At 36.3% G+C, this 24235-nt stretch overlaps 4 protein-coding genes across 6 annotated transcripts; 2 read left to right on the top strand and 2 right to left on the bottom strand.

The window, feature by feature from the left end:
- The first annotated feature begins 1371 nt into the window (after window positions 1-1371).
- LOC145586472 (uncharacterized) lies at window positions 1372-11344 on the top strand. Of its 2 annotated transcripts, XM_081643314.1 has the most exons (10): window positions 1373-6470; window positions 6721-6850; window positions 6988-7138; window positions 7270-7342; window positions 7525-7599; window positions 8609-8699; window positions 8801-9071; window positions 9147-9189; window positions 9260-9363; window positions 10391-11344. In XM_081643314.1, exons 1-10 carry the CDS (start codon window positions 1460-1462, stop codon window positions 10802-10804), a joined length of 6363 nt encoding a protein of 2120 aa, XP_081499440.1. In that variant the 5' UTR covers window positions 1373-1459; the 3' UTR covers window positions 10805-11344. The 2 variants fall into 2 exon arrangements, with proteins under 2 accessions (XP_081499439.1, XP_081499440.1); XM_081643313.1 differs by having other exon boundaries at window positions 1372-6470; window positions 8801-9189.
- Window positions 11345-12153: 809 nt separating this feature from the next.
- Window positions 12154-16257, top strand: LOC145586471 (NAD(P)H-quinone oxidoreductase subunit M, chloroplastic-like). The gene is made up of 3 exons (XM_081643312.1): window positions 12154-12657; window positions 13231-13440; window positions 16022-16257. The coding sequence occupies exons 1-2, from the start codon at window positions 12205-12207 to the stop codon at window positions 13405-13407; spliced, it is 630 nt and encodes a 209-aa protein (XP_081499438.1). The 5' UTR covers window positions 12154-12204; the 3' UTR covers window positions 13408-13440; window positions 16022-16257.
- Window positions 13432-19431, bottom strand: LOC145586470 (uncharacterized). 2 transcript variants are annotated; one of them, XM_081643311.1, is made up of 5 exons: window positions 19228-19431; window positions 17297-18434; window positions 16969-17191; window positions 15403-15485; window positions 13432-13765 (listed from the first exon to the last, which is right to left on the bottom strand). In XM_081643311.1, the coding sequence occupies exons 2-5, from the start codon at window positions 18392-18394 to the stop codon at window positions 13685-13687; spliced, it is 1485 nt and encodes a 494-aa protein (XP_081499437.1). In that variant the 5' UTR covers window positions 18395-18434; window positions 19228-19431; the 3' UTR covers window positions 13432-13684. The 2 variants fall into 2 exon arrangements, with proteins under 2 accessions (XP_081499437.1, XP_081499436.1); XM_081643310.1 differs by having other exon boundaries at window positions 17297-18502; window positions 19228-19430.
- A 953-nt stretch (window positions 19432-20384) lies between these two features.
- On the bottom strand, window positions 20385-22022 carry LOC145584232 (polyphenol oxidase, chloroplastic-like). Its single transcript, XM_081641128.1, has one exon. The coding sequence runs from the start codon at window positions 22020-22022 to the stop codon at window positions 20385-20387; it is 1638 nt and encodes a 545-aa protein (XP_081497254.1).
- Between the last annotated feature and the right edge of the window lie 2213 nt (window positions 22023-24235).

Here is a 24235-nt window from a genome sequence, read left to right as displayed (position 1 = left end):
TAATTTTCAAGTTTTTTTTTTACAAGTAAAACATTTTTGACAACCTTAAAAATTATGACTACTTTGTCAAAAAAAAAATTATGACTAGATATTTTTGGGATAAAATACTATGGAGCACCATGTAATGTCTACTAAATCATGTAACCAGTTAACCACTATCTTTTGTTGGAGTCCTTTCAAAATTTCCTTGGCCTGATAACAGTGATAAGAGCATCAATAATGGGGGTTTCTTAGGTGATTCTTAAGAAAAGAGAAAATTTACGAAAGAAATAGTTTCTAATCTGGAGTTTGCAATTGGTGTTTGAGTGTGTTTGAAATAAGACACAACTTATATAAATAAGAGCGATGTTGATTAAGCATAAAACGACATAAAATAGTACTACTACTGCTACATGTTCCTAGTGATTGTGTATTACGGAGTAATAAATTAAATAGATGTACAAAACTTGCATAAGTAACCTACCAAAAGTGTGACTCAAGCACGACCCAAAAGCACATGTGCCATTATTTGCCTACCTAAGTCAAATATAACTTATTTTAGCTTTTTATAGTGTCGTGTTTATCATATTTCTTAAAAAAAAAAAAACAACCCATGACCCGACACATACAATAACATATCAATGTATCATGTATGTCTAAACCATGGTCATACTGTATTGATGTATGGGGCTTGTGTTCATGTTAACTTATGTCGTGTTGTGTCATAAACTAACCCAACCCAATGACATCTATAGTATAGGCCCTGTTTAGTAGTAGCGTTTGAGGTAGCGGATAGCGTTTTGACCAGTCAAAACTACTTGAAAAATTTAAGAGTGTTTGGCAAGGTAATGATTCTAGTAGCGGTTAGTGATAGAGGTAGCGGGTTTAGGTAGCTTTTCTCTAACGGTAAAAATAGTAGCGTTTAGAAGTAGTGGGTAGCGTTTGACAAATTTTTATTAGTTTCAAAACAATATTTATATGAAATTTGATAAATTTTGGTATTGCAATTGCTACTTTTGCCAAACACTCATAATATCAACCGTTACTTTGACAGCTAACCAATACCCACTACTAGTTGATCACTACTCGCTACCTTAACAGCTACTCACTACTCGACCGCTAAAAGTTACCCGCTACCACTATCAGGACCATAACCCTCTCCAAAACACGACAAGTGTAATAGTGTATCAAAGCCCCTAATCCCACGGCTTAATATCAAGTATCAACCCTTAAATTACGGCCGTTAAAAAAAAATTAAAAATATCAACCCTTGTTCCCTTAATCATGATGTTATCCCTGAATCCACTGAAATGTTGACCAATAAAAATCATCAAAGACTCCTCCTATAGTCCTAGTCAAATTCAATCTCCCTAAACAAAACCATTACCAACCACTCTTCTTGTAAACAACTCCAACTCCTCTACTTCTCAAACAAACCCCCCACTCCAAATAACCGCTCTCTTTTCCCCCCAAAACCACCATGAACCACCACCACCACAACAACAACCACCATTACCGCCACCACCAACAACCCCGGCAACAACAGCACCACCACCACCAACACAACCACCACCCTCAACTCATCGACTCATCCTCCTCCCCTCGCTACCTCCCTCACCTTCCTCCTCCTCCGCCGCCGCCGCCGTCTTTCCCCGACGACCACCCTCATAACTTCCCACCTCTACCGCAACGCCACCTTCCTCCTCCACCACCCCATCATCATCACCACCCTCTCTCTCCTCGCCTCATTCATCATCCTCCTCCTCCACCCCCACCACCTTCTCATCATTCCCCCATTGAAACCCCCTTCAATTTCATCAACTCCCCTCCTCACCAACACCACCATAACCCCCACCAACAGCCTCATCTTCATCATCGCCGTCTTCTGGAAGATGAACATCGAGATGGGTTTCGATCTCCGACTCGGGTAATCCCTCCTAATCATTACCATCATCATCATAATCATAATCATCATGGGATTGATGATGTTGATGTTGATCATCAGCTTCGATTTCGGTTATCTCAACTCCCGCCGCCGCCGCCGCCGCCGCTTCCGCCGATGTCGGTTTCTAGGGTTTCGCCGATGTCGGATTCTAGGGTTTCGCCGATGTCGCCTGGTGCTTGTCGTTCTCCTACTCAATTTGTTCATAGGGTTAGGCGTGAGATTGAAAGTCCTCCTAGGTTTAGGGAGGAATTGGGTTTAGAATCTCGTGTTAGGGTTCATCATTCTGATGGGGTTGAGTATCAATTGAGGCGCGATCGGGAACGGGACCGGGATCAGGGTGATGAGCGTAGGGTTTTGGGGGTTTTTGATAGGTTGGAAGGGGATTTTGGTCGTGATCGCGAGTTTGAGCATCATGAAAAGTATTATCCTGAGATGATGCCGGTGAGGAAGGAGATTGAGTTGAATTCGGGGAGTAGTGAATGTCGTCGAGGGTCGTTGAATGATGAGGGATTGGTGAGGGGTGGTAGGGATGATGTTGTATTGGAGGAGAATGTGAATATGAGGCGGGGTGGTGGTGGCGGTGGTGGTTCGAGGGAAGTTTCTCGGTCTCCCATCAAGTTTCGGATTGGAGGGGTTGAGGTTGATGATAAGGGAAGTAATAGAGGGAGGAAGGAAGAGGTTCAAGAGTATAGTAATCGCGGTACTCCTAAGAAGAATGTGCAGAAGAAGAGTGCATTTCTTAGGATACAACCAGGGAAACCACAGCAGCAACATAGTAGTAGTTTTAGGAATAGGTTTGATAAAAATAATGCCAGTAATAAAACTCCTAGTCCACACAAAGGAAAAGAGTCGAATGCAGAGTCTTTAGATTGTAGGGTGAGTGAAGAGAGAGTGAGAAACCCTGTCGAGCTTGACGTGTCTTTTAAATCAAATGCTTTAGTGGCCAAGCCGATCATGGCTGCCCCTTCTTGTTCTGGGGTAGAATGTAATGTGAATGACTCATTGACTGATTTAGGTGTTAGAATAGATGGTGATAGTCTGCCAAAAGTAGAGAGTCTTACTGATAATTCTTCTGTATCTAAAAGGGAAGAGAAAGATATTAAGAATAGGGTTAGAGTGTCTCCTATCATGAAGAGACTTGGCAATCCAAATAATGTAGAGGTACACGGTAGTCGCTCAGAATCGTCTTCAGGTGGGTCTAGTAGCATGTCTGGAGGTATTACTTCTAAGGCAGATTCGAAAGGTGAGGTTTTGGGTAAGGTTAATAAGAAAGCTGGATTAGATAATGTATCTTCGCCTATTGTTAGGAAGAAGAGGAAAGCCAATAGTCCTCTTTCCCGCCTATCTAGATCAGTGTCCACAAAGACAGATAGTGGGCTTGTAAATGTTGACTGTTCAGCCATTCATCCAGCTGATGGCTCTATGCCTTCTGATGTCTCTGTAAAGAATTTAGAGCCAAAGTCTTCTTGTGGCGGCAATGTTATTGATTCAACTCAGAACATATTAGTGGATATGGGCAAATTTGATGTCAGTAAATCCTCTGCTGCTTCAGATCAAGGGGAAGCTCTAGGTCATCCTGTTTCTGAAGCATCTGATTGTTCTAAGAGAATGAGGGAGATTGGAATGTCTGAACATCTTCCTGGTTCACCAGGATCCCTGAGGATTGGATTTTCTGAAGGTCATGGAAACATGGAGGGTATGTTACAAGATGAGCAGAAAATCTCTAATCCTGATGAGGACGTGACAAAACCTGTGGAGAAATTTAGTTCAGACGTATATATTGAAAAGGACAGTGTCAAGGATCAGGATATGGCTCCTGTATTGGTCATCAATAATGGTTATGAGGAAGGTTCCTCTGAGTTGGTGATACGTGTTGGAGACAATGTGGATAGTAATGACAATTGTCGTGGAAACGTGGATACATTGGATTTTGTAGAAAACATGAGTTCTATCTCAATTCCAGCTAATGTCTCAAACAAAGAAAATACAGTGGATTTATCATGCCCATTGACTGATGCTGTTAAGTCTTGTGAAGATCAGGTAATTTCTTCACCTGAAAATGCTACTATTGGACTATCATTAGGGAGTTTGTATTCTGATAGAAATCATGAGCCAGAATCAAAGTATTCTGAGGATTATGAAAAGTTGGAAAGTTTCTCAATTGATGTCTGTAGTGACAAAAGAACCTCCCTCAGTTACGATGATGATGTTACCGTTAGCTTAGAACATGTAAAAAAAAGTGCTTCTGATGTCAGGGATACAAATGACATTCAGGAGCAACATTGTCAAGGTTCAGAGACCATGTTAGTCAATGATGATACCACATTAGGAAAAGAAGACAATTCAAAGACTTGTGTTGATGCAGGTGGTGTGTTGGCTGTTCCTGTTAACAAGGATAGCTCTCAACTCAACAGAAAGAGAAAATCCAAAACTGAGCCAAACTCTTTAGATCCGAGAATATCGGAATCGTGTCAATTGGTTGTGAACTTAAGCTTTCCTATTGAGAATGCAACCCTTCCTGTGGAGAAACATAGCTCTGCAGTTTCAGGGTCAGCATGTGTCGAATCAGATATTGCACATGGGAATGAAATTGCTGGATGTTGTTTAAAGGGTATGAATTCCATGAATCACCCTCCTGATTTAGATCTAATTGAGCATTCTTCTAGTTTTGGTAAGAAAAGGAAAGTATATCCATTGGAATCAGTTTTCTCTGATGCACCAGAGTCTGAGAGTTCTGATTTACCCGTGTCTGGAAAATCGTTGACACCGGTAGCTGATGAGCCCTCCACCAATCATTCACCACAATTTTCAGAGAGATTTGAACTACAAAAGTCTGTAATTACTGGGAAAGGTGCAGCTGACAGAGCAGCCAACAATTTGTGTGCAGAAACATGTAGCTTAGCTGACAATTCAATCTCTGACTTCCTGTGCACAGATTCATGTTTATCTATCAAAGAGAGTACCCCACTAGATGTAGAGCTGGCTAATTTACCTGAATCCGGGTGTCATCAGAAGGTAGAGGAGATTTTGATGACGGCTGGAGCTGATGATGGAAATGGGCTCAATACGTTGACAACAATTGAGAGAAAGAGTACTTTGCAGTGCTTGCCGGCTGATCATACCAGGGATGCAGAGCAAGGATCTCTGGCAATGAATTTGGATTGTGATGGTGCTATTGCTCTAAATTCTAATCTGTCCTCTTTGTCTGGTTGTTTGCAGTCACATGCTGAATCTACTCATGGCGGAGTTACTGCTAACTTTGATATGTTGGATACACCATCCAATTCGGGCCTAACTGAGGCTTGTTCTCTTCTTCCTTCATCCTTGAATACATCAATTGCCAGTCCAGTGATTCATGTGACCTCAGGTGAGAAGCTGTGTAAGGATGACAAAAAATCAAGTAAACCTTTTGCAAAACAGAGCTCGATTACTTCCCAGGTCAATCTGCTTCCTGAAAGTCGTAAGAAAAGCTCGAAGCCAGGTATATCAGCAACATCAGGTGTTCAGCCATTTGCTCAGAAAGGTGCATTGATGTCATCAAAGCAGGAAAATACCACAATATCCAGCTCAAATTTCATGATCAGACAGAGGAAGAATGTGCTAACCAGTTCTGAAGCAAGTCCTTCCACCAGCCATCTTTCAGCCGTGATTAAACCCTCTAAGTCACAGATTTTTCCAGTAAAACCTCGTACATGGCATCGAACAAGTAACTTAACAGCTAACATACCTGCGAAAAAGCCATCCGTGGTAATTCCTCCACCACACAGGGCACTGTCTAGTAAAGCCGTGAAGGTTCAGGACACTTCTTACATACGAAAAGGAAACAGTCTTGTAAGAAATCCCATTTCTGGTGCATCCACTTCAGGTTCTCTTGCTGTTGGTGCATCCACTTCAGGTTCTCTTGCTGTTGGTGCATCCATCGATCAGCCAAGGCCAAAAAAGACAGACAAGATCAGGAAGATTGTGGGCTCTGTGATGATTGAGTCTACTGGGTTACCTGATGGGCTTGTGAAAGGAGGGCGAAATGCCCCCATTGAAATGCCAAAAACACCTCCATTACCCTGCAGTAGTAAGACATCAGATAATGATGCTGTATACTCTGGACAATGCATGTCTTCCTTACATGTGGATCACTCTGTAGGAACTGACAGCGAAGAGGCACTTAAATCTCCTGATGTTGCATTGAATTCCTTTATGGATCCTGAAACTGCTGTGAACAGAAATTTGGAGGATCCTGTTATTTTGAGTGATGGAGATTTGGTTGGATCGAATTCAGAGAAGATGATATACGTTAAGCACAAATTAAATCAATTGATTGCTGCTTTAAAGTCCTCACAATCATCTTTGCTTAACACTGACAAGGGCACAGCTACATCTTCCGATGTCAATTACTTCAAGAGAAGAAAAAACCAACTCATTAGAGCTTCCTCTGATGGCAATATTCAGCAATTGGCTGTGGTAAATAAAGAAAATCCCATGTCAGTTTCTCAAAGGGCTTTTCATGCTTCCTCTGGTAGAAGTTTTACCAAAAGACTATCAAATAAAGGTATCTTATTTTTGCCTTCCCATCTGACTACTTTAGTTCATTAACTGAATACTGGATTACTACATAGTAGTTTATGTTTGTAATATTTTTTAATAATTAGTTGGAATTTTCCATCTGGCTTTAGCTTCTGTCTGTGTGTGTAAATTTTTTTCTTTGTCATATTATAATCTACTACCTGGAAAAGAGTCCATACTAATTTTTGTATAATATGCAGCTAAATCTTCCATACTAATTTTTCTATAATATGCAGTTAAATCTACAAAATTTTCGCTTGTTTGGAAGTTGGGTGAGTCCAAGTCCTGTGGTAAAGGTGTTGATTCAATGAGATCAAGGAGACTGCTGTCCCACTTGTTACCTTGGAAAAGAGCTACTTATTGGAGGTTTGACTGGCTGAACTCGGCCAGCTCTTAAAATGCTCCTATTTGCTGAAAGCATATGCTATATCAATTAGATTTTATTTCAATGGTTTTGCTTGTGGATGCATTTGTCTGACTGAAATTATGTGGTTGTTTTTTAGTCGAAAACTGCTTTCTTCCAAAAAGAGGGGTGCTGTGTATGTAAGGTCGAGTCGTGGCTTTTCTTTAAGAAGATCAAAGGTCATAAGTCTTCCTGGAACTAGTTTAAAATGGTCGAAGTCCATGGAAAAGCGTTCAAAGAAGGTTGGAGAGGTTAGTCAAATCATTATTTCAATGTGATGATTACAAATGATATTGTTTTCCTATGGCTCTTTTAGTCTTTTCTGTGTAATTGGGTATTATACTCCGTTTTGTCTTACTAGTTTGTTTATTAACCATCACAGGAAGCTGCTAAGGCAGTTGCTGCAATGAATTCTGTACAAAAATCTGGATCCTTACAAACTAGTTCTAAAGCAGGTAGGTTGATTACAAGATTCTTTGGTCATGAAGTATTCTGTAATCTATTTTGAGACATAAATAACTTATTCGTAGTGTGGGCTTCCCCTATCCCCCTGGTTAAGTATTGTGTATTTTGGTATGGTCTTGTTGCAACCTTCACCACTCTAGTTGATCTGGTTATAAATATTTGTGATGAACAGGAGAACGAATATTTCGTATTGGCGTTTTTCGATACCGTATGGATCCTTCAAGGAGGACACTTCAAAGGATTTCAGGTTTCTAGTTTACTTTGCCCTTGTTCTTTTACTTCATTAATTTCCTTCATCATATGGTTAAGAGCCAAAAAGAAATTTTGGTTTTGATTCAATTACAATATAGACTCTTAAAATTTATCCAGCGAGAGGTATATTAATGGGGTAGTTGGTAGCCTATTCATAGCTATGTCAAAATCAGGAGGTAGAAGTTGATTCTCATGCTGTCATTAATAGTAGTTGATCAATATATTTATATCCAAGTATAGCACACGTGCATCCTTGTATTTGGAAGGGGTTTGTGGGATGCAGAGGATCAACAGCTGATATATGCTTCTTCCTAGCAACTTGCTTTCATAGTCACCTAGTGCTATACGAACATTGTGCATCTATTCAGTTCTTTGTATTTTAGAATGTGGTTTGTGTAGTTGTTGCCTATTGGGAATTGTGGGATGTGCTAGATGGTTTCTACTGTCATTCCACTAGAAAATTAGCTAGCATAAACAGTTAGGTCCTGATAGAGGATACAGCTAAAGAATCACAATATGCGGTCATAGAAGGCCATGGTTAGAGTTGTTTTTAATCTTGTGTGAGGATGGTCATGGACAGCTTTTGAGTGTGTCAAAGTGCAGTTTTACTAAGCTCTGATTATTTAAAATTTGTGGTAGTGAGTCAATTGTTGGCTCCCATCCCGCTTAGTTGCAGTTGTAGGCATTCAATATTTCTTCTGCTAAAGGGTGTGACTTGTGAGTGACGTTCATCTTTGCTCAATATAGATATCAAATTTTACTGTTGCTGGAGGATATCCTAATGCTCTATATATAAGTTTAACTAAATTAATGGGTGGCCTTGTGTTGCTAAATGTTAATGCTCCTTTACATAGCTGCTTGGAACTGTGATCCACATGGTACTAATTTGCCTTTCAGATTTTCCTGTTGATTTCCTCCTTTCCCTCAATCTTCTTTTAAGAATTCATCTGCTATTTATGATTGATATTCAATAGTATTTAAACTAACCATAAATTGTTGAATAGATGAGGAAGCATCAGACTTTACTGCTTCAAAGACAGAAAAGGATGTCAGAAAAACTTATGTGCCAAAGAGGCTAATAATTGGAAGTGATGAGTATGTCAATACTACTAGCAACTGTTTGCAGGAATGTTGTTTCTTGGAATAAAACTCACTCTTTCCCTCTGGTTTTGGATAAATATCTTCCTATTTGGTAGGTATGTTCGGATTGGCAATGGCAACCAACTTGTTAGAGACCCAAAGAGGCGCACTCGCATTTTGGCTAGTGAAAAAGTTCGATGGAGTTTGCACACTGCTAGGATGCGATTAGCCAAAAAACGTAAATTCTGCCAGTTTTTCACTAGATTTGGTAAATGCAACAAGGGTGAAGGAAAATGTTCATTTATACACGATCCATCCAAAATTGCAGTCTGCACCAAATTTTTGAAGGGTTTATGTGCCGATCCGGATTGCAAATTGACTCATAAGGTCTATCATGCTATGCCCTCTGTCTGGATGATTGTGTTTGGACCATTGTTGCTTAATTATATATCTGTGATGCAGGTTATTCCGGAAAGAATGCCCGATTGTTCATTTTTCCTGCAAGGTGGTTTTCTATCTTTATGCATTTGATTAGTATCACAACGAGCATAAATGTTGACTGCCTTCTCATGCAGGCTTATGCTCCAATGAGAAGTGTCCTTACCGTCATGTCAATGTGAATCCAAAAGCCTTTATATGTGAGAGCTTCCTCAGGGGCTATTGTGCTGAAGGGAATGAGGTATTAATTGCTAACATCAATATATTTAAATCTTTGTTTTTCAAGTCATTAGCCATTTGCATTTTGTCTCTGTCCAAATGCATTTGTCCACCTTTCCTTTTTTAGTTGTCTAAAATAATTTTCTTTAGTTACACATTAATTTGACTTTTGCCTTTCCCATATTGTTGGCTAAAGTTTACGAGTTAAAAGTGTCAAAATGGACAAGGGGGGTAAAATATGATGTCATTGTTGTCAAGTCATTATCCTCTTTCTGCAAAGTAGTTTCTTTTTTGCCCCCTTCATTCATGTCTTTCTATTATTAAACGCTCCATTATTTCCAAAACTAGATTAGAAGGAAAATTCTTTGGTATTGCAAAGATGCAAACTCTACTGCTTGTGTAGTTTTTGTGTTTTGAAAGTATGATTAATATTTACTTGATTAAACAACATTTACTTTGAAAATTATATTAAGAAAATAAGAACATAAAAGAAAATAGAGGCACAGTAAAGTGGCATATATATATATATATATATATATATATATATATATTTTTTTTTTTTTTTTTTTATCTCAATGCTATTACCTTTGTACAGAAGGTTTATCTTCCTCCCCTGCCTGTCATTTCCTTACTGGCTCTATCTTACTAATCTTAGGATACTAAATTAGTTGGAGGTAGTGCATACATCTTCACATATATGGGTTCTGGATTCTGGTTCGACTTTGCAATGGTGGATGTGCCATTGTTTGTCGTGTTTTTCTCTGGATATTATCAGATTTTCTTGTCCAGCTTGTTCTAGGTCTATCATAGCAGGAGTCTATTTTAGCATCATGATTATATTAACCATTCATTTCATGGCATGGATAAATCAAGTCCTGTGACACTATTATCAGAAGGGTATCTCAAGTTGTGTTTTGGGATTTCAAATTGACTATTATGTTTTCATTTATTGGTTTCTTCAACCAAACTTCTCTGTTTGCTTGTGAGTGTCACATGTCGACTTACCTGATAGAAACAAGTAGAACAAATCTCTGTCTACACACTTGCAGTGCCGGAAGAAGCACAGTTACATCTGCCCCGAATTTGAAGCCTCTGGTAGCTGCCCTCAAGGATCAAAATGCAAACTTTACCATCCAAAGAAAGGAAAGACTAAGAAACGGAAAGGCCAGAGAGATCAGAAGAATGCTAAGGGACGTTATTTTGGTTCTGGTCTCTCAGTGGTTGTAGATCCTGAGACAAACCCCATTATGCTTAAGAATCATGCGGAACCCAACAAAGTCAGTAGTGTTCTCTTTCAAGGAGACTTGGGTGATTTTGTCAGCCTTGATGTTAGTGATGATGAAGCACAAGAGGATGGACCGACGAGTGAGCACACCTTCTTATCTGAGGACAGCCCTCAGAATTCTCAGTTGGATGATTTTGACGAACTGATAAAGCCTCTTCGCTTACTGGGTAGGCTTTAGGTAAATCCTAGGTTTTATTAGTCCTTAAAACACGCCACTAACTGCAGTCATTGAAAGGACAAGGAATGTCATGGAGATGCAGTCATCTGTAAATGTCTTGTTTATATGCATTTCCTCTTCTTTTCCTTTTTTCTTGGGGTGCTCATGGGAGAGGAGGGATTGTGTAGTATACTTTTTTTATTTCTTTTTTATTTGGCAATATACCGCCTTGTAAAGTTGTAGAGATTATACTATAACATTTGTACATTATGTAATGATCAATGAATTAGTGAGATTTACAAAAGGGAAAATGTTTCCAATCATTTGAGAATTTCCTCTTGAGCTTGTTTGAATTTGTGTTGCTACAAGGCTGGAGGATCATTAAACACATCAAGCCAATTTCTTCCACATTACACACTCTGCTCTTGATGCTCTTTATGTCAAATAACAGATATATAGGTTGCTTACGTAAAACGGTACAACCGTACAAGCAATATGATTTAGACAGACATCAAGGGCTAGTGCATTGCCTTTATAAAAAAAAAAAAAAAAAAAAAAGAATAATAGGAACGAATTTTAGTGTAACTTGACAAGCAAAGTTAAGTTATGTCTTATTCTCCCTAGCAATACAATCTCATCCACAGACTCGTGTTTTTCTTCATAAATGTCTATTACATGGTAATGAAATTGTGAGTAGAAAAGAATATACTTTGGAATTGAATTTACCATTGGTTCAATTTTTACTTTTATAACAATATCAACTTTAATACATACGAAGTATAAGATATTTTCTCATTAATAGTCTTGTGCATTGAAAATCACGTAAAATGCAAATGATATTATCATTAATGAAATTTTTTGTATACACCCGGTTGTAAGATTTACAATTATTTTTTCCTCATTTAATGATTAACTAACTAATAATCATTCTATAATCATCAAAATGAAAAGAAAAAGCAATACACACTTATATTTAACAGTTATTGTAAAAAACGAGGTAGTGATTTTTCCATAAAGGTATTAAGAGGGACTGAGGGAGTAATTTTTCGATAATGGTACTAAGTCACAAATATCACTACCTACATTGTACTGACATTTAGGCCTTTTCTAATTCATTGGAGTATTTTGCTCCACTCAAAATACTCTCTATTATCTAAATAATTGTAAAAATAATAATAATAATAATAATAATAAATAAAAAAAAAAAAAAGCTTTACGGAATGTCATATTGTAATTTGTACCGTTCTCATCTAATCTCAAATTTTCAACCCCTTCCCCCCAAATGAAGACAACACAACTTACATCTTATCCAAAAAAAAAATAAAAAAATAAAAATAAAAATAAATAAAAATAAAAAATAGAGGACTCAAATACATTGGAAGCAATGCCTCAGAACAATAACCAAAGCAACTTGTTTAACTATGGCAGCTGCTTCATCATACATACCTTCAATTAAACTCCCTACCTTTTCTTCAAACATCCGAAGCAAACGAGCCCTGCCAAAGAGGCTCAGCTTCCGTATTTCAGCTCAACAGCAAGCTGAAGTTCAAGAATCAGAGCAATTGAAGGCAGAAAATGAAAATGAAGAGCAAGAAGGAATGAAGCAACAGCAGAAAATACCGACGCCAATTGAACCCCAAGTGAATGTCAAGAACAGAAACTTGGCAAGAGAATATGGAGGGCAGTGGCTCAGCAGTGTGACCAGGCATGTTAGGATCTATGCTGCCTACATTGACCCTGAAACCTGCGCAATGGATCAGACGCAGATGGATAAACTCACCCTTATTCTTGATCCAACTAATGAATTCTTGTGGACTGATGACAGCTGCAACAAGGTTTACAACTACTTCCAGGAGCTCGTCGATCATTATGAGGTATTGTCTCTAATTTCCTCAGCCAAATGGGCTAATTATAATCATATTAGTGTAATCAAATAGTTAGAAAATTCAAGTGCTTCCATAACCCATCCCAACAGCTTTAACTCTGGAATGTAAATTTTCTAATCACAGCCAATTTCTATTGTACACAGTGAAAAGATACTCCCTAAATTTGTTAATAAACGACCGGTCATGCCACATTAAAAAGCCAACAAAAAGCCATTAGCCAAACACCCCCCCTAAATATTAGATAGTGAAGAATAACTTAGTATCCTAAACTCTAAAAAATGTCTCAGATGTAACCCTATACTGGACTTCGTATAATATTTGATACTGAAATTGAGAAAGAAACTAAGAATTTTTTTACTGGAAAACTCACAGGAAGTGGCTGATGGAGTCAAAAATAGGAAAATTTAGGTCCAATCTGCTAACAGAGGTCTGAATCAGTAATCACTAATCTGTAGAAAACTCTATACATATGCAGTGCCAAAAAATTACATACTGTCCAATATTTTTGAGTCAGTAATACTGCTGATTTTTCTGACAGTATAATCTTTGATCGGAAACCAGGGTGCACCTCTGACAGAATACACACTTCGCCTCATTGGATCAGACATAGAGCATTACATCAGAAAGATGCTCTATGACGGTGAGATAAAATACAACATGAATTCAAGAGTATTGAACTTCAGCATGGGAAAACCGCGAATGAAATTCAACAGCAATGAGCTACCAGATGTACAGTAATATCAAGAATAAGATAATGGGAACCAGAAACAGGTATGTAATAAGATATAACAATATTATTGCAACACATTGAAACTTGTTTTGATGTAATACAAAAAGGGATCTTCAATGAGCCAGATGATTCACTAATATACTCAGTATTTCTTCCTTTAGCTTAACATTCATGTACATCAGCATGGTTCACTGGAGCAAAAATCAGAATCAGATACAAAACTTTTACAAGATAAACCATAACCTGCCGCACAACCAGAGTCAAGTGAAACCATTTTATAGTCATTCAGGATGATCTGGGCAGAATTTTCTTAGTCGAGTCATCCTTCCAAGGCTCACAAACTCCAGCGGGAATTGAAGGAATTTTCTGGTGCCAAAAATAAAAGCTAATTGTTAGAAAACAATCATTAAAACAATGTGGTTTTGCAGCTAAATAGAAAAAGAAACGTAGGCATTGCTAAAAAGCAACCTCCTCTCAATATTTAAATATAAAATATCTTCAAGCTAAAATGCTCCTAGGCAGCATGCACTTCATTGGAATAAGACCATGCATCTGTAAATGTCTAGTGCAGTTTGCGGTTTGCCATAATTTATGAGCATCAGAATAGTAAATTTCAGTCATCTTAGGCTGTTTTCTTGCTAAACTATCTAACATTTACTTTCAAATTCCAAATCATTTCATTAAATAGAGATATTTTTCTTTCTTCAAGCTACCTCCTTCCCCTGGTTAAGGTAGATAAAACATCATAGGTGGAAGTAGTCACAAGAACATTGGTGACAAATAAAACTTTCCAAAAGATTATATCCTTTATTTTAAAAAGACAACTAATTGACAGAGAAATTATTTACTTCACAGATGAAGTTATCATTACAGTTTCAGTAAGATCTTGCCCATTGATAAGCAAAATAGTCCAAAGAGGTTATACAAAAACCCAGTGGTTATGATGTATAATGAACCCTGTTTTGATTTACTGAGCTGCGCTGAACTGAACTTATTGAAGCTGAGCTGAGCTGAACTGAATATTTTGGCCCTATTTGGTAATTAGCGGTTAGTTGATTGGTAAGAACTGGTTGCAGTAGCTGTTTTGACTAGCTGGTTGCATTAGCTGTTTTGACTAGCTGATTTATAGGAGCTTTTTATGTAGAGTTGTTTGGTAAAATTAGCTTATTATTTATAGTTGTTTGTTAGTTGAACATATGAAATGACAATTTAGGACATTGATAAATTTTTTTTACTTGACTAGGGTAAGAAATTGGGAGGGCAAGAATGTGAATTAGAGTAACTTTTAGGATTAAAATTGTCTTTTGACATCCATTACTCAATAAGCTAATCTAAAAAGCTCTATTTTTTAGCTCTTTACAAATTAACTTATTTGCCTCAATAAGTTCATTTAAAAAGCTCTTTTATCAAACAACCAAATTAGATGATTTATGTAGTCAAACCTCAAACTTGGTCAAATAAGCAAATTTTTGGTCAAAACTCTAATTATCAAACATGACCTTTATGAGAGAAGGAAATTAAGAACTGAACTGAACTTATTGGAGCTGAATTGAACTGAAAATAAGCTGAAGAGAACAGGCCCTTAAGTATGGAGTAAAATAGACTGAATGACTCACCTTTGACCCCTAATATACACAATTTATCGCTTAAAAACCAGAAATTTCACACAGGAAGAACAGGATGATCATCTAAAATCATCAACAAAGAGAGATTTTCCATTGCCAATTATGTCTACTAATCTACAACCAATATGGCTCTACAGTTTTGTTTTAGAATCAAGGCCATACTATTTCTGTTTGGGTATGGTGCGAACTAAAAGTTCCATACTGACATAAAAAACTACTAACATATGAAGAAGCCAAGTTATGTTGGTGGGCTTTTATATCCCAAGAACCGCATGGGCTAATAAATTTAATCTCAAACTAATTGATGTTAGTGACATAATCTTCAAGAAAGAGGAAGAGAAGATAACCAAAACAAACACGAGATAAATGAGTTGTTACCTGCAAATAAAACCTACACATTCGTAGGAGATTCAAAACCTTGGGGCGATTGGATTGCACCTTTTTTATTTCAAGTTGCAGATCTGACATCAAGATAAGCAAATGGATGATGCAGTGACAGACAAGACAGACAAAAATCTGCAGGATAATATAAGCAAGAAAAATCATACAGTATGTAGTTTTGAAAAAGAAAAAAGAAAAAGGGTAGTAAACTGTTTCAATGCCTTAAAATATTATACTCAAACCATGGGAACCAGCTTAGCCACAAAAGCAACATGATAACAAAATTAGCATAAATAAGCCTATTTTCCTTTATTGTATATTCAGGTTTGGAGTTTAGATATATTCATATATTCTTTCAAGTGAACTCAAGACCTAAGCAAATATATATAAATAAATAAATAAAATAAAATAAAATAAAACCAGTGATTCAAAACTATCATCCTTTAAAGATTATGCCAATTGTAAACATTGCATAGAAATGAGTTTATTGTCTTTGTACTAATGTGGTATGGCGATGGAAAAGATTTGAAAAAAGCTTTTGTCATGGATCCTAATTTTGTCGAGTATAGATTATATTTCTTAAATGATTTAACACACCAGTTTGACTGTTTTGCAGATAGGATGTTGAATGTGCACCAGAAGTCAAGAGACTTCAGAAATTAAGTTGATTTGAACCCTTATGCTTATTGTTAATAAAGTAGGAAACTTAGTAGCAACAAAAGAAACAGCTTATGTTTTTGTAATTAATTACTTATTGATACAAGCCACATATATTTAGTCATGGTCCTCATGGATTAAAAGGTTATTCGTTATTCCACAAATTACACTATTCATGGTTATATTATTGTTTCATCAGCAAAGCCAAGTAAAAATGCTTTTTTTTTTTCAGGATGGTGAATTTATCTACCTATTATTTTACAAATATCAATTATTGTCAAGGTAGCAAAAGGAAGAACACATAGCACTCTTACATTCAAAATGACATCAGATACCATAATATAGTATGGAGGAATTTTTAAGTTGACATCAACAGATATATGAATTGTTTGTCTAAAAGTACACATGAACTCAACTTTTACTGAAACAATTAATCTTTTGCACCACGGAAAAGGAAGGACATGCAAGTGACAGCATTAATAGCATATTAGCATCACACTACAGGCAATTCAAAAAAAGAAAGAGAAAGAAGTATGATATTTTCTTATGAGTAAGAGCCACATATGCCAGTGCTGTCTTGGAAAGTATTACCAATTTATCCGTTTGCTTTACCACCTTAAGTGTCTCATACTTCATTCTTATTGACAGAGTTACAGGTAGGTCAATATTTCAAAAAACAGAAAATTGTGATATTTAGTGAAACAAATAAATGTACGTCATTTATAACAGCTAGACAAATCATTCAGAAAAAACCTTTCACATAAGTGATCTCATGTAATAACTAACTCATTGGACCAAGTAGTTTACAATTTTAATTAAGTAGTTTCCCAGCTTTCTTAAGCTGCAGTGATGAAAGAGAAGACAGAAAAGAAGCACTCTAATCAACCAAACCAAGAACAAACTTACCTGGAAATTTTTCAAGCAAAGATTTGCTCATATGTCCCGGCCTGTAAGATCCACCGCTACGGGAGTCCCTATAAATTAACACAGGCTTTTTAGTATTAAATTCCGCCCAAAGCTCCTCAAACTCCTTTCTCTCATAGGGATTTCTTAGGTAATCATGTAACTCTTTCTTCCAGTACGCAGAAGAATTTACTCGTTGTATCTTCCCCTTTTTGCACGTCTCGTTCTATGGGAAAGCATCAGGATAATAGACAAGTTAGTGTGAATGTCAGAGGTGGGGGAAAAAATGCACTATTTAGATGAAATGGAATATTGCTAAAAGAACACTTACAGATGTGCTCAGTGTATTAAGGCTATCTGTTGGAGTTGATTTCTTTTGTGATGTAATTTTTGCTCTAGAAGGTGGAGTTTGTGGTCCTGGAATTGGTGTTGTAGGTTTACGAGTTGATGATGGTGGTCTTGTATCTTTCTTAATTCTAACACCAGTTTTCTGCTGATCATTGGGTTCATAAAAGATTCGCTGTTGGTCCTCATATTCATAGATCACAGAGTCCTCAGTGATGTGGAGACTATTCAAGAACGTTTCATAAGTTTCATCAACTATTATAGACATCTTCTTCCCAGATCCAGAATATTTTGGACCTAGTATCTGATCACTATCCACGTTGTTCCTATTCTCTCTAACACAATCACCCTTGCTAGAATGTGGAGTCTTCCTCTTGTTTCCATAAGCACGGACATTCTCAGAATCAGAATTGATCTGATCACTATCCATGTCTAAACTCCTATTCTCCTCAAGATGATCATTCCTAGAATCCGAACTCCTTTGATCACGATCAACGTATAATCTCCTGTTCTCCCTGGCACGATCACCCCTGCAAGATATAGGAGTTTTCCTCTTGAATCCATCAGAATAGACATTCCCAGCTTTGGATTTTTTCCAACCAGATTTAGGATTTTCAGCCGCATCTAAGCTCCTGGGAAATACATCACATGAATTATCCTCTACACCAGAATTTTTCCGAGTTGATTTTAAACCGACATCCCGATGTAAGTTCCTTTTCTCATGAATAACAGTACCACTACGAGGTTGTGGGGTTTTCCTTTTCATTAGATTAGGTGACTCGTATTCATCTTCATAATAGATTGGGAACAATACACCGTTTTCTATGGACACATCACACATATATGAATTCTTGTATTCCTTCAAGTTTCCCAAGAATTCCATATATGTTGGATCAACATCGTCATCCTCCACAAACTTCGCTTCCCAAAACTGCTGTAAACCTTCCAAAAATGAAACGTAATCTTCATCAGCTTTATTATCTTGAGCAGTAACAAAGGATTCACCCCTCCGTCTTTTTTTATTACAAGCGTTTGTTTCCATGTCTAATAAAAGATCTGATCCTTCAAATATCGCCATATCCATGGCCAAATCCTGCCTCTTTTCTCCTCCCTTTTCTTGTCACCTTCCTAATACAAACCAAATGATTACAAAGCTATATAATCCTCGAAAACCAACAATGTTCCAATTTCCCTGTAATTACCAATCGACCATGATTAACAAGCATATACTTCATAATACAAAAACAATAAACATATAGATATAACACAAGACAAAAATCAAAACAAAACAGAAGATACCAAAGCAAACAATAGACGTCCGGGTCATTTTGATACTGACTCTAGGACACAGTAACAGCTATTCAGCTTCCCTCACAATGACCAATAGACCACAATTCACAAGCATATATGTACACAAACACAAACAAACCATAAAACACATTAACAAATCCAAAACAAAACCGAACGAACCGGGGTAAAAACCGGAACCAAACCGAAACTGAAATAAGCCGTATAAATCCTCAAAAACAAACCAATATTGATTCAAAAATCCCGGCAATTGACCACAATTCACAGGCACACACATACACAGAAACACAGACCATAAAACTCATAATCAAAATAAACCCTAAAATTCGGGGCGCAACAAAATACAGGAAGGATCATTCAATTACTTGCAAAATGCAAAATTTAATACAAATTCACACAACTCAACATCTTGAAGAAAATATAAGCAAGATTACACCTTTATAATACCCAATTGGTAAGAAATTCAACAATGTACATAACCAATAATTCATGTAATTAAAAAGAAAGTACATAAATTTCAATTTCACAAATAATCTTTTATTTAAAACAACAAAAAAAAAGGCAAATTTATTTTACCTACTTACAATTTAGCTAATATTATGAGCTAACCTTGAAATTGAAGAGGACCGGTTGACGGCAGCGTCGCCGGCGGTGGGAGTGGTGTTGCCGGAGAGAGAACGCGGGAGAAGCCGAAACAAAAGTGAGAAAAGTAAGTGAAGACTGAAGAGTAAGTACTCCGTATTAATTTTGTCCAATTGCACAGTTGCAAGTACTGTAGTAAATATTTATTGGGGATATCTACAACCAAAAAAAAAAAAAAAAAAAAAAAAAAAAAAAAAAAAAAAACCTAAGTACAACACGAAATTGTAGTTTTTGTACGTACTGGCAAAGTTTATAGGGACTTTTGTGTCACACAAAAAAAAAAAAAAAAAAAAAAAAAAAAAGGTTGATTGGGACTTTGGGAGTATATTATGTTGGTCTAATTTAGAAATCTAAGAGAAATTATGGGTTGATCTAGGCCACTGATTGAAATTAATCTATTAAGTGGAACTTTTGTAATAGAATTGAAATTTATACGAAGTACAATAACTAAAATGATTTGTGTAGAGCTTGTAAAAAAAAATGATTTATCACATCCTAAATTGATATTAGCAGGCCTCTATGTGAGAAGAGTATAGAAACATACACTCTCATAATGGAATGTGTCAAGATGATTTCCCTGAAATATACCTCCATTCTAATAAAGTACTCTTTTCTCACTTTGTATGGAAAAAAATTTCAATAAGTGTTGAACTACATGCCAATTTCGATATGTGTGACAGTGTATATAAACACTTTATTAATTAGGTAGACAATATAATTCAAACACGATTAATCTATTGCTTTTACTATCTCTGCTTCAAATTATTTGCAACGATATAATATATAATAGAGAGGAAAAATGTCTAATCTTTGCCAATAATATGAAACGGAGGTATTATTTTCATTCATATGCTATATCACGTTGAGAAACACAACCGCTGAATTATAAAAATGTTTAACTACCATATACTAACCTCGAATAAACAATGTATGATATGATATATAGATGCTTTATTTCTCCCATAATTACCATATACAAGTATAAATTTATGTGAAATTATCTATTATATTACAAGTCGCAATAAGACTTATTTATGCGTTACTTGCATCTAATTAGATATAAGACCATATGAGATTGAGTAGATGACAATAGGTTAAGAGTAATTCAGTAGATGTAACCACCATCAAGAAATGAATTCAATCTTGACATCGGTGATGACAACTGCATCTGATCCAGCTCTAGGCACCAATATCACGTCGATGCTATCATCGTCATCTACTCCTTGATCCTCAATCAAATCTGTCAACCCTATTGTCAAACAAGTCTTATTATTATGATCTTTATTTTTGTGTTGCTTGTGCGGCAAACTCACAAGACATCCGGCATACTCGGCGTTCACACGACTTATCCTCTTAGGAGGATCATCTTCTTCATTAACGTATACATCAAACTTGATAAACTTATCCCTTCGCAACAACTCCAAGTTAATCGTTAGCACCTCTTCTTCGTCTTCTTTCTGCTTTTGGCTCCTTAATTTTTGTGGCCTTGCCACTCGTGTTCGTATAGTAGAGTTTAAAGTTCTAGGAAGTGTAATCCCTGATGTTGAATCTTCCCTCCTTTTTGCAACAGACAACGATTTATCTTGCTTACTCTTAGAAGAATTAGGCCTAAAATTAAGCCACGGGATATCAACATCTTGGTATATGTATCCGAGTTTCTTGTGATCCAAGCAATCTCGAACCCTTATTTGTACTGGTTGGGCATTTTCGTCATAGAAAAGGAATGAAACATTCAGCCAATCGGGATCTTCAATGTCCTTCCTCTTACCCCCTAGGGTTTTCCATAGCACCCACATTCGGTCCACGTTAGCATGGTGGGCATAAAAGATTGAGTCTCGAGCTGCAGCATTGAAGATACCCATATCCTCACCATTAGGTTGGGTTGGATCTCCTGTCCAATTGTGCACTATATTGTGTGGCATCATCTCGATTGTCCCAGCTCCTATTGGTAGCTCATCGCCTGCTCGATATGCCCTACCAAAGAACAATGTTGGGTTCTTGGCATTCGACACCATTTGGCGGTACATAACTGCCAAATTTGAGTCTATCAACTCTTTTGGGGTAAGTTCATTATTATCATCCCCGTCGTGAGAAAGATCCATTAAGTTTGGGGGAAGGTGACTTACATTTCGAAATGGGTCATACAAGGTTGACGTCGGGTTTGTATATATAGAGGGCATATACATACCATCAGGATGATCCCAATTCCAAAAAGGCAAAGCAAATGATGGGTCATCAATTAATTTGCCTAAAATTTTTTCAAAAAAATATATGTAACACCTATGAAAAGGAAAGAATAACCAAGAGTCATGTATAAGAAAATCGAAATCTGGGAACCCTAGTTGATGATAGTGTCCCCCCACACAATATGCACAATGCACATTGGCTTGTTGGATGAAGCTACGCGGATCATCTTCAGGAAGTTTCTTCATTAAGCTTATAGCCTTAGAATACTTATCCAAGTATTCGTTATCCACTAAATGAGCAGCAGGACGAAGTCTTAATTTTTGGTTGTCGAGAGGCTTAAAATTGAGAATGTTTTTTGGCATGGGAGGACAACATTCATCTCCAGAAACATCACAATTAGTGACATCCATGGCAATAGGGGCCGCGAGTGTGGTGGAATCACTAGGGAATGTGGTGGTAGTAGCTCCACAAAGACTTCCTAATCCGACTAGTAAGTTTCTTCTATCGAGCATGATGTTATTGTTGTCATCAATATTATTTGTTGTTTTAGGGCTAGGTAGATGATATGGCGTCATGTCATTTTTTGAGTAATTCTTAGAGTAATTTCAATGGCAAGCTAATTTGACAATTAGCTTTTAAGCTAATTATCATTTTAGCTACTTTTTGCTTCAATGGCTAGCTATTAGCTTAGTAATAGTTGTTGGATAGAAAATACATGGAAAGAGCTTAATTGGTGCAATGAACATTTTATTTTGGCAAGTTTAATTCCCAAGCAAATTAGCTTATTTGCCAAGCTAATTTGCTTAGCCAAGCTAATTGAGTTTTCTAGTTCCAATGGTCAAGCTATTAGCTAGGGAATTATTGAAATTGCAAGCAAGTCCCTAGCTACAACCATTGGAGTTGCTCTATAACACCCAATTTAAGATGGTGTTTAAGGTGATTAATCACCACCAATATTCTCTTAATAAGTAATTTTCATAACCCCTCATTTAAGAGAATGCTTAAGGTGATTATTCACCTCCGTTGATGTTTGGGATTCTTCTTTTATGATCTTTCATGTTTCTCTATAAATAGAAGAAGTCTTTTTTTTTCTGATGATTTTTACATTTGAAAAATACATCAAACACAGTAGTCTAAACACATTCTCTATTAGGCATAAGTTACTTGACTCAAACATTCCACCCAAAAGTGTCTTTATGTGGAAATGGTGTGTTAACCTTAGGGTTCGTGCCAGCTAATACAATTAAGCACATTGGTTGCGTCGGAAATTCGTTTTCAAGTGAGTGATTTGCATCACGACGCATCGATATTGTTCCATTGTTTGTGAGATTATTTTTATCATCTTACTTAAATATTTTTATACTATTTGTACCCGACTACTTCTTTATTTACAACAAATATAATTTAATTTAATCTATATTTGTATTTTATTACATAATTTTAATTATAAAACCTCATTTGTAATACAAAGATAATGACCCGGGGCATTGCCCGGGCCAAAAACTTGTTTAAATTAAAAATGTAACATAATAATCATATAACTAATATATGAAGCTAAACTTTTAGCTAGGTCACGATGCAGCGACACTTGACATTCCAACTTTTTGCCAAGTGTCGCGCCATGTTGGATAGATTTAAATAGACTTCATAAGATAAAAAAGTTAGTTTAGAATTATATTTGGATAGAATTTCAGGATAAAATTGTTAATTTAGAATTTTATTTTCGACTAAATACCAATATTTCAGCTATAAAAATTGAATTATAATTTTATTCAAAAAAAATTATTAGATTATAATTCTCAAAAATTATCATATAAATTAATTTTTTATATCATAATATTTTTTGGAGCGAAAAAAGTAGTTCAAAGTGTAAAACATTCATTTATAATATATACTAATTGGTTAAAATAATATACTTCAGCATCTAATAGAACTTTATTAATATGTAGACCTTTTAATTAGGGTTGGGTCATGAGTCATCTTGGATTGGGTCACTTCAGGTTACGAGTCAAGAAATATTCAACCCTTGTCCAAAGTTTTGGGTTCGGGTCAACCCAACAGGCTTTGAACATTTATTTTATTTAATTTATTTTTTGCTAATTTTTTTATTTTTTTTTTAATGTATTAAATCGAACATTTCCACCAACATTATTATTAGTCATTACATGCCTACTAGATAGCAAATCATTACAAAAGCACATCAATTCCTAACTAATTTTGTATCAATTGATATATTTTAAAAGTTGATATATATATTAAAAATTTATCTTAAAATTCAATAAATAAGTTGGGCATCGCACGAGGTACAAAACTAGTATACTACATTATATACCACATTTCCACGTGTATAAGTTGATTGTTATTAATTTATTATGTACTTCCAATCCATATCATGTAAGGGTCATGGCGGCCTCATGGGTCCATTTGGCTATAAGTTTCCGTCACGACAATTCGACAAAGATGCAACAAGATTAGACACCAAAGTCAAGATAATGAAACTATGATTAGTCCCAATAATTGACGTTTTGGCTATTTGTATTGATGTTTAACCTTACATATGCAAGTTTAAGACCAAATTAATATGGAGTATATAATTTTAGAGGTTGATGTATACTTTTTGGAATAAATGAACCACAAGTCCCTAAACTTTTGCTTAAAAAAAATAAAAATAAATGACACATAATATTGAATGGTCCCTAAACTTTGCTTAGTTGGCTTGAAAGTCCCTAAATTTTATTGACTGAGCTTTTCTTCCACCAGAAATGGTGAGGCTTGGGTGGTTGAGGGA

Source organism: Chenopodium album, chromosome 16 (genome assembly GCF_948465745.1).
Source record: "Chenopodium album chromosome 16, dcCheAlbu1.1, whole genome shotgun sequence".
Lineage (NCBI taxonomy): Eukaryota > Viridiplantae > Streptophyta > Magnoliopsida > Caryophyllales > Amaranthaceae > Chenopodium > Chenopodium album.
Note: the sequence above shows the minus strand (reverse complement) of the source record. Positions and strands in the feature narration are given on the sequence as shown.